Here is an 11,104-nt window from a genome sequence, read left to right as displayed (position 1 = left end):
TTTGCAAACTATGCAAACATTTATGCAACATGTTCATTATTTCTATCTTCTCACAGTTTTATTTACTTTTAGTTAGCTATATTTCCTTCATGAAGTTTAAAGAACAATCAAACGCTTGCTTGCTTGCCAAAAGCAAATTGGGGATTAACATTCGGACGTCTCCACGTGACCATACACGCACATGAAATCTCACACTCATGCCAACACTTTTCCGATCTACAGTCACTGCTTCCTTGTTACATTGCTACGCAGGTGGGAGCAACTGCTGCACTATTACACAGTAACAACAAATTGCTTAGCTATATCTTATGTGTCAAAATACTTGAGTTATTAAATCCACTACTAGAAGTATCTTTAGTGTCGTGCCACATACATTCAAATGCGCTGGAATCTCTCGGTCCTGGAAGGTATATCACGAGACAAAGCACACAATATTGCTTCAGTCAGAATTTTTTAATCTTATTCCTACAAAATCATGTAAACATTAGCATACAGGTCCAGAAAAATTAATATAATATAATGGTGCATAAACTGTAAATTTAGAAGAATGTCAGGAACACTTCAGCAGTTTATAAATTAATATATACAGTAATGGGTACTCATCATTAGATAAGAACACCTCAAAACTGAGGAATTTAGGTGCAAGAGCTGTAAAACAACAGAAGTGCTCCGACACCACACTTGACTATGAGGCAACATTGCAATCTACATGCCTGCCTGTTGTTTCGTATTAAGCATTCAATTTAGCTGCTAAAAAATATAAAACAAAAGTTTTGGGTAGGAAGTTTATTTTTATTTTAAATCATATAAGCAAACATCCCTAAAGTAATAAAAACCCCAAAAACCAGAATACTCCATAAACAGTTTCTAGGAGAGCGAAACTGAAGCACGAAGAGATCATCAGCAGCTCCATTTCACACCACTTCCAACAGAGCACCAAAGGGCGTCTCTAGTAGCTAAAGAAAACCTGTCAGGTAGTTTGTAAATGGAGAACGGTGGGTGGAGGGAAAAAGACAGACAGATGCAGAACACGTTTTGGGCTGATGCAAAATTCCTGCTTCCGCACGCAGCATTCTGGGCAGTTTAGCTCTTCATTGAATTAAAAAGTCACGGGAATGTAACACCATTGTTACTTCATTAACTCCGGGTGGGTTATTTTGCTTTAAAAAAACCCACCCCAAAACAACCAAAAAAAAGATAATCTTCAGCCTGTCTGCGAAGTCATATCCGAAGTGTTCTTACACCATTGCCCTTGATGAGATCAGGGACACAGCAGAATGCAGGATATATCACTCTTATTCAGATGACACATTAAACAGAAAATGAGTTATTTTCCTTTTCTCCTGTCCATACAACCATATTTCATAGGGGACAAAAAAAAAAGTATAGTAAACATGTCCTAAAGAATGATCTCAAATAAAAGGCATTCTTCCCCATCCTAGAAAATTCTCAGTTATCAGTGAAAATACAGACTGCACAAAATAACTAGGATTATCCTGGAATCACCTGACACTGCAAAAACTCTCTTAACTGGATACCCTATAATATGATCTTCAGAGAATCTTTCCAAAGTTAAATATATTTTTCTCTTTCTAGAGTGGAAGTAGAATTTTATGCCATCTTATTTTGGTACATTTTTCATGCCTGACAAATCCCTTCCCCTTGCAATAAAAACTGATATTGCACTAATAAAGATGTATTTATTTACAATAAAAGGGAGGTCATATCTAGCCACCTAAAGCTTTTTGCTATGTTTTCTTCCAGTTGTTTAGGAACAAATTCTGTTCACGTTCTCTATAGGAAATCCTGAGTAATAAGGTGAAGAAGGTTTGGCAGATAGCACCAATTTTCCATCACTTGTCTTAATTAACAGGGTTAATCTATCACCACCAATGCATCTAGAAGCACTATCATAGTTGAACCTAACCACCCAAGTAAAAGCTTGTTATAAACCACTGTTATTCCTATCGCCAGAGTCTGAGCCAACACTGAAACACCAGGAGCAGGAGAAGAGATTTCTGCGAACTCTGAGGACACAAGTTGCAAAGACAGAAAGGGGCCTGCAATTCTATCCCAAATCTTCTCCTTATAATGGATGGGGGTGGAGAAAACTACAGCTGGTGGGAAAAAGAGGAAGAAACCCTTCAGCTGCCATGTGTGTCACCTTCCAAGCAACACACTTCCAAGCTGCCCACTTAGCAAAGATGCAGCACCCTGAAGGTGTTTATAAATGACCCAAGCTCTTTGTTACTGCTTCCACCAGAGCAGCTCAAGCAGCAAGAGCTTTATTGTAAGCCAGACTGCCAACAGCTTCCAGCATTTAATTACTACGTTGTTTCAGGTTTGGAGAGGTTTTATCTGACATTAGCTGAAAGGATTTGTGGCTACTAGAGCCTCAGTTCACTACATTTCCTGCTACAGTTTTCACTTGTATTGCTGAACTGGTAATAGCAACCATGACAGACCAGAAAATCTAACACAGAAGAGGCTAAACTTAGCAATTTGGGCTTAAACTTAAACAGCGTTTAATCTACTAACAGACAAATGTTTCACTGGATTGGCCCTGTACATAGACCTGGAAAAGTTTTATCACAGATGTATCTGCAGTTTTGTGTAAACTATCAATGTACTACAGCAACACTAATTCGGTATTCACAGAGATAGTAATAGCACAGTTTTTACACCTTTTGCCCTCTCTTCATCCTTACCACTCCCATGCCTAAAGACACAGGCACAAACTCCTAACAAGGAGTTCCTCATGTTCTTATCTGTAGCCTGCAGACACTCCTCCCACTGATATGCAAGTGATTTCCATTTCCTCACTCACATTACCCCATGAGGATCTTATACTCACAGATATGCATATTGTGATAAAGGAGAACTGATACGGCAATATAAACACAGCTAGCAGACCTTAATTCAAATGGTATCGCCAACAACAGTGAGCCTTGAGAAACTTCAAATATACTAACATGTCTAAGACCTTATTCAATGTTGTTACAGATAGCACCACCAAAATGGTATTGAAGAGTTTCATCTGAAAATGTTTCCCTCTGCTTCTAGTTTTGGTCACATTTCTAATTTTCCCACCCTCCCATACTTCGTTTTTTCTCTACTTCTTCATGCTTTTATGTCTGATTCGATAAAGACAATGCAGTTGTGAAATGCTTTATAGCTCTTCCAGGATATTTCAATTCTTAACCGTTTATTAAAAAATAGATTAAACCCAGGACATTTTAAGTTAAATGAATGAAAAAGTTGGTAAGAACAATAAAGTTACCGTGGCTGTCTTAAGGAGGTAATCAAGTTATTACAATTTTCAGTAAGAATGATCATGACAATGCTTCTCTCTAAAATCATCCCAGGAGTTACATTGCTGCCTGTACTCCATCACTAAGCTTACATGAGAAATCTACATAAGATCTCTGAAAAATAAAGGCAAAGGAGTACCGAGAAATCTTCTGAAGTCTTTCAGCTCTCTCGACTGAAATACAAATGTGTACCAAAATATCCTGCTTCACAAGGTACAATGCAAACCAGATTTACCAGAGAAATCTTTTCTGTACACACATAAACAAGGTTTTCATGTATGAAACCATCAAACGAAAAAATCTCATCTCTCAAAGGTGTTTTTTGTGTTTGGGTGTTACACATAGCTACCAAAGTATTCAATATATATTAATTTAAGCTACTTCATACATTATACCCAGCAATTCACACAATATACCAATGGGAGGAGATGAACTATGTTCTGATCAAATACATTTATTTTAATCCTCAAAGCACAATCCTTTTTCATCATCATCATCAGTAGAATCTGCATAGGACTCAATGGTGCTGTATATGAAAGAGTACAGCTTGGCATCTGGTCCTGAAGTAGAACAGCTTCTGCATTCTTCATTGTAATATCTCAGTAACAGCCTATAAATGTCCCCTTAAAAATAAAAAGAAATAATTAAAAAATACGTAAGATCATGTCATATGAAGAATGTATGATTGCAACTGAAGACTAGAAATGCACACTCACACTGCGATAGTGGCTAGGAACGTCTCTTTAAATGAGCAGTGAAAGAAGAGCTGGACAAGTGCCTAAGGGGAAACATGACTGTTTCCAAGTTCGTTCAGAGCATAGGCTGGGCTCCCTCAACTTTCTGCTGAGCTTCCTGCACAAGCTTTCTGAATGTTAGGCTTGCATACGTATTGCTTACAGGCTTTGCCGGTTATCTAGCTTTGTGCTTCTGTCCCAGGAATTAAAGAGACTGAACAGTTACATTGGGGCAATGGATACACTGCTTTTCTTGTATTGCTGCTGGATAACACATCTGAGCACCAACCCATCTTGCAGGATCAAGACAGAACCACTGTAAGACAAGTCTATAACAGGAATGCATAAGCAGATTTTCCCTTTTTAAAGCATTTTGAGTTATATTAAAAAATTTTGCAAACTGTCTACCACATGTGCCTATGTTTTCCAAATTTTGGAGTGGAACTCCCAAGTGGGTTACAAAAGGATCCTAGAAGCCTTTTAACACTGTGCCATTGACCCTGAATCAGAAGAGTTCCTCACTCTGGAAACAGGTGCAAATAAATTGAGAGGCATTTGCTTGTATGCAGGACTTCATGACAATAATTCTTTATTGGACAATTTCCACTTATAGAGATGGTTAAGTCTCTGCTGCATGAAAAGGTTTTTTTATGCTCACCAATAGTTTGGCCCTTCTCACAGAGAAAAGTGTGCATGCTGTAAATATCCCGCATCAGCTCCACATCTCCAAAGGTAAAATAAACAACATCACGTCCAGCCTCAGCAGCTGCCAATATCTGTATTAAGGCTGAAACAACAAAAAAGATTGCACACATGAATACTGGATAAAACAATTTGCTGAAGGGAAAAACACAGCCTAAGTTTACAGCAAATAATTACACCACGCATCTCCAGGTGAATGCTGCAGAACAATCTGAACAATGGGCAGATATGTATTACTTCCACTTTTAATATAAAGTAAACAATGCTGGGTACTGCAGCTCAGAGTGTTGAAGTATTCTGCTGGAGTCACAAGTGACAACTACCTTTACTTGCCAGATAAACAATGCGCTTAAAAATCAAAGGGGTTTTTTGGTCCATGTCCTCCCCCGAAGCAGCATGCAGCCGTTAATTATCCAATAAATGTGTGCGACAGCGTAAAAAGACAGAGCACCACCTTACATCCTGGTTTAAGCTGCTTGCATTTGAGTCACAAATAGTGGGGTAAAAAGCCTCCATTAGCACATCACAACTTCCATCCTAGCCAGCCTTCAGAAGGAAAGGAGCCACCCCTTTCACTAGGTAAGCCACACACAGCAGGAGCTGACCCAACTTTTAGCTCCCCAGAGGAGATCTAGAGTTCTGCAGCCTCTAGCTGCACAATTTAAGGTGTCCATTATACCTATAATAGAAGTATGCAGCATGAAATGTGATGGCTCATTCTGACCTATAAAAAGCAGGTGGCAATGCCAGGAATGCAATTCAGGTTATTTAATTTCCAGCTTTATGTCAAACTCGCTGGACCAAGCTGCATCCCAAGTTCTGTCAGTGGCTAGCATTACAAAAGAGACAGACTTTGTTTTACTACATGGAAAAGAAGAACGCTTCCTATCTTGGAAACAGATTTTTGAAGATTCATCTTAAGAAATCCTCTAGGGTATTGATCAACGGTCCAGCTAAGCCAAGCTAATGACCCACTGCAACTGGAGAGAGTGGCTCTGGTCCACCTACATTGTCTCCCTTCTCACCCACCTCCTGACTTTTCGGCAGCTCTCGGGTACTCATCAGACATCTCACTGAGCCAGTTCCATTCACCAACCTGGCAGAAAAGTTATACGACAAAAGCATAAAAGCTAATTGTTTTCTGCTAGATTAGCAGTTGAATTGGCTGAGTGAAGGGTTTGCTAAGAGCCAGAGCTGACGCAAGGGAGGGCACCAGACCATACAGCCAAGAACAGGGAAGGGGAGAAGAAAAACCAGGACCCTTTTAGGTAGCACCAAACTATTACAAGAGCACAGTTTTTTCACCAACCAGTACTGCGAGGTTGGAGTGTTACAGACGCGTGCAATCAGTCAGACATTCATTTCAGGTAACATTACAACAGTCCAAATAACAGACCCCAGCAACTAATCTATCACGGCTTGTCTTGTTTAGAGCCTATGGGTGTGGTTCTGATATTAATTCTTTTCTGCCCAGTAGAGTTAATTAAAATGTGATTAATATTGTCTTTGTAAAGATTAATTTTAAATAAAACAGTGTACGTACTGCATCACCACCTGCTAGTAGAAACTAAATAGAAAGCTGTTCATAGCTCAGCTCAAGAATCTTCCACATTTTTAAACTGAGGCCTAATAAAATACTGCGTTCTTGAATAAAAGAACCACTCTTGTAAACCCATAGCTAAAATTATAAATTACATGATTCACATGTGAAATTAATCTCAATCTGGGAATGATATTTTAATTAAACTACTGAACCAGCTGTGGATTTGGTAAAGCTTCAGTAGTTAAAGGGTCTAATAAACTAGCTTGCATAGGGGAACAGAACAGAATGAATCTTATTATTCATTCCAAACAAACAATGCAGTTTCACTTTACAGGAGATACTAAAAATATCCTGCTGTTTATTTTGAATCGCTATTAATCTTATGAAATGAGGGTCAACATTTCTGTCAATAATCAGGCTTCACAATCTTCTGGGCATTAACGATATACAATACCATGTGAAATTTCCATGCTACTGATACAGAAAGGAGCATCACAGGAAGAGCAATAGAGCCTGTGGTACGGGGGACTGCAGGGATTTGGCCTCTCTTGCCCCTTGCACCCAGCTGATATGATCTCATTTAACTCTTCTGGACTCACACCTGAAGGAGCAGCTGTGCTGACATATCTTCTTCTACCACCCAGCAATGGTGGTAGAAGCAGAATGCAAATCCCTCCGAGGATCCAACTATCCTCACAGGCCCTACATGTTCAGTCCCTTTCATGCAGGGGAAAGGATGTTATTGTTTTCAATAAAACAAGACTTTTCCAATCTTCAGACAGTTGCACTGAGCCCCTGCAGCTAGTAATTGTTCAAGTATCCTCTGGTTTGAAAAGCAAGACAAGATCTTCCAACTTCTCACAATTACATAAACATACTTTTTTCCAATATTGAAAGTCTTCAGTTCATACTAAAAATTTTGTGGAAATATCCCTAACTTAGCTGGAATCTGTCTTGTTTATGTACCAGGTCTTTAATTTATAAAGCCCTTCCCTCCCTTAAGAAACCTTCAGTTTTCCCATCATCTGTGACCTTGAGTGAAACTGTATTTTATACACAATCATGTTCCTTTAATTCATGACTAGAAAAAAATAATGATAAAATATCATAATGCATTATGGCACTTATCCAGTTATTTCCAATTACATCAAATACTTTGGTGGTTCTGAAGTCTCTGTTACGGATCCAGATACTACTGCTGGAAGGACAAGGGTGTATATTTAAGAACATTAAATTAAAAAGCAAGATTTTTAAACTATGAGAACTATTTTCTATTTTGCCATTGCGCTACCCTGTCAAGCCTGTACAGTCAACAACAGCTATTTATTTGGGTTCAGTGAAACTGTGATACTGATAATATCAGAGTTTTCTAAAACATATTCTGAAATGAAAAATTTATGACTCTACGAAGTGTAAAAGATTATTCTCCAGTGTAAGACATTTGCTTATAATGAAGTGAAACCATTGAAAGAATTTGCAGTTCTGAAGAACCCTATGCAGCATTTTAGAACAAAAGGGAGAAACACCTTTAGCACTTATGAGTGTGCAGGGAGTATCTGTGAACTAGAAAAGACTTCATGTGGGTATCACATCAAATGCAACTCCATTCTGACAAAAACACAGATGATAACCTACTGTACTCTTTTCATAGCTCATAGTTTTTTTAAAAAAATGATGCCACCTTATTTCTAGTCAGCATCAGCTCAGAGAAAAATGTCACATACTGAACAACTAGCTCCATATCCAATAGCACATCACTATCATTCAATTCTCTTTATTAAGTATGGATTTTTCAGAGTCAACTAAAATTAGGCCGAGTTTACAAAAAGAGTAACTTAAGTGCAAGTTAAATTAATGTCTGTCTTATGTAAGGTGTGCCAAAAGAACAGAAGACTTGAGAGTACACACATAGATTTAGATGAATTTTTCATAACAGCAGCAGTGCTGTAACTTGCTGTTAAGTGTTAATTCTCGCAGACGTTGGAAAAAAAATAAGGTTAAGCCAAAGCCAGAGGAAAAGTTACATAAATGAAAGCTCAAACTAAAGTTAAAATAAAACTGAGAAAGTTAAGTCTTTACATGCTCTTGTTCTACCCAGAGTTCATATCCAAGTTACAAAGCACCATATCTGATGGTTTCTTTGTCTACATCAAAGACTTCTCTTATGGGCTACCTCACCAAACGGACTCGGCATTGGTGGTCTTTGTCAGGATGCCTCAGTTTTGAGCTCTGACCAATGGGGAGAAGAAGTAAAGCATTGCAGTGAGCAATCCCTATTCTGAAAGTTACATCCAGTGTCAAACAAATTACGGCTTAGATCAGATGAGCCATATTCTTATCAGAAACACATACATTGAAAAAAAAAAATAGACATGGGATATCACAGTTCAGATCCAAGAGGAGGCCTTATGCAAATCAAAGCATTTATTAAACCTTCCTAACATAATCAAGTATGATCAGATCCTGTAGTAAATACTACTTCTAATATTGATGATCTGCACTTGGCAGCCCATTTTATCTAATGGAAATCAAAAAACGACTGTCAGGAAATCAATAAGCATTGAGAAAGAAAAAAAAAAGACGCTCAATGAATAAAACACATTAAGAAAGAAGACTAATGAAGCTGGTAGCCTGAAGATTGTTTGTCTCAAAGTAACTACCTAAAGCTGTTCAGAAAAGCAAACTTGAAATACTCTCTAAATGTCTGAAAACAACAAAAATGTAAATTTCTACTTAGAACTATATGAATCAGGACATCAACTTAAACGTCAGGATCCATCAGTTCTTGACTTGATGGGAAAAAGTCTTAAATGAATGTAAGCATGTGATATCTGCTGCATTATAAATACTCTAATAAAAAATAAAAGAACCTGAGAAAGTGAGCGATATCGCTGGCAAATCAGGAAAGAAAGCAGCATGTATGAGTGCCTGGAAACCTCTCTGGCATACAGCAATGTATTAAGGAGCGACACTAAACATTAAGCAGTGCCAGCAAGTTTGTGAAGCCTTGCAAATTACCAGGTACTTTAAACAGCTTTGCAGAGATACAAATTTTAGGCATAATCTAAAAAGACTGCTCCAGAAAAGTCAACTGATTTATAAGTCTGAAAACTACAATGAACATGTTCTGTTGTGAACTACTATTGCGTGTCTGTGCTTTTGATGATTTCAGTGCTACAGGTCCTTGTAAACCCGGCATTTCACCATCACATACTCACCTCAAAATTTAAACTGAAAATGGTATATAAAAGCAGAGTGCGTTTTTATTGTTTAAGGCCACATTACTGATAGCCTAAAGATCAAAGCTAACGAACTAGTTCTACGGAGAGTTCAACTATTACTCCAATTCTTGGCTAAAATATATTAATATGAATAAAACCAAAAAGTGTACTTGAACAAAAAAAAACAACAACCCCCAAGGTCAAGAATCAAAATCTAAGTTATTTGATTCATTTGGACATCAATTAATTCCTACAATTTACCTTTTAATCTGGAGTCCCCTCCAAAGGCACCACATCCCCAATTTCCTGTGGCTATTGCAGAGAGATGTTGAGGTGGAACATTGGGTCGACAGAAGCCACAGTAGGCCTGCAGGCAGACAAGAGTCAGAAGATGAAGCTGACAGGCAATCTGGTGTGTTATTTTCAAACAGTAAGATGATAACAATAATCAGTATTGTCTTCTAGCAATACCAAATTCAAACTACTTCAATATACCATTAGTCTTCCTTTTAAATTTAAGGTCAATCACTAAAGAATTTAAGGCAACAAGAATTTTGCTTTATTTGGATCCAAGTTAAAAATTAGATACAGGTGCTGACTCCTAGGGATTTCATCACAGATACAGCAAACTTTTCAGGATAGCCAGAGCAGAGAGTAACTTCAACATACAGCACATTGTATCATGTTTGTTGCTTTTTGGCCCATTTAACATACATGACAGCTGAACTGCTGTGTCCAGTATTACTGGAATTCCTCAAAACTGAAAATATAATACAAAATGGCATCTTAGAATGCAGGTCTAATGCAATAAATGAGGGTAGGAGGCAAGAGTGTGATATTCACTAAGAAATCTTGAGCAAAGGCAGGTGCTTCCATGTATAGAAAAAAGGATAAATCTCTTTGGGAAGTTTTTCAACAGTACAAAAATTTATTGAATTGGTACAATTGTCTGGTGCAGTTTGAAGTACCACGGTTTAATTCCAATCTGATCTAAGCTATAAATTCAGACTTCTGTTAGTTATAAATTTAGCAGGGCACCATGATTCAGAGTTTGCATAAGGAGCACTTAAGCCTCATCAGGAGCATGCAGCTTCTTGAGCTGTCTAAAGTCAGAGCTGTTGGTGTGTTCAATGTACAAAGCACGTCTGTACGGAACTAGTGGGCCAAGCTAGCTAGTACTCTGGCTCTTCAAACTCCATCCTCCCGATCAGGGAAATGGATTAGCGCTGCAACAGGAGGCATCCTGTTTTCTTTTCTGTCTTCACCTAATGGGAATATATTTCACAACTTGCCAGGGCATGGAGAACAAAAACTGTCTCGTCAGACACAATAAGAAAGTCAGCAAATACTTGAAGGACTTCTGCAGCAATGAAGAAAAATATCGAAGTAAATGCTCCTCTATGATTTTTCATAGCAAATAAAGGATAAAGATTAAACTAATCACTTTTTTAAAAGAAGAGACAATGCACCAATATTTTAAATAGGTTTCACCTAGGAATACAGGAATAGGAAAGCTTTCTGTGCAGTTTTAAAGCAGTTGCTTCCATACAGGAAGTAGAAGAGCTGCTCCTTTTCAACTCTATAAATGAATCT

General features: G+C 38.0%; 1 protein-coding gene across 1 annotated transcript in view; it reads right to left on the bottom strand.

Annotated features, from left to right (window-relative positions):
• Nucleotides 1–3,612: 3,612 nt before the first annotated feature.
• The window catches only part of PARG (poly(ADP-ribose) glycohydrolase), a gene marked incomplete at its 5' end in the record, with an annotated part of 70,798 nt that continues 63,306 nt past the window's right edge, over nucleotides 3,613–11,104 (bottom strand). Inside the window, 3 exons of the mRNA XM_082002239.1 lie at nucleotides 3,613–3,934; nucleotides 4,704–4,832; nucleotides 9,773–9,878. Coding sequence (XP_081858365.1) covers nucleotides 3,771–3,934; nucleotides 4,704–4,832; nucleotides 9,773–9,878 — 399 coding nt within the window. The 3' untranslated portion in view covers nucleotides 3,613–3,770. The remainder of the gene's footprint in view (nucleotides 3,935–4,703; nucleotides 4,833–9,772; nucleotides 9,879–11,104) is intronic.

Source organism: Phaethon aethereus (assembly GCF_964289735.1).
Source record: "Phaethon aethereus genome assembly, chromosome: 7".
NCBI lineage: Eukaryota > Metazoa > Chordata > Aves > Phaethontiformes > Phaethontidae > Phaethon > Phaethon aethereus.
The sequence above is the reverse complement of the archived record's forward strand: the minus strand, read 5'-3'. Positions and strand labels throughout refer to the sequence as shown.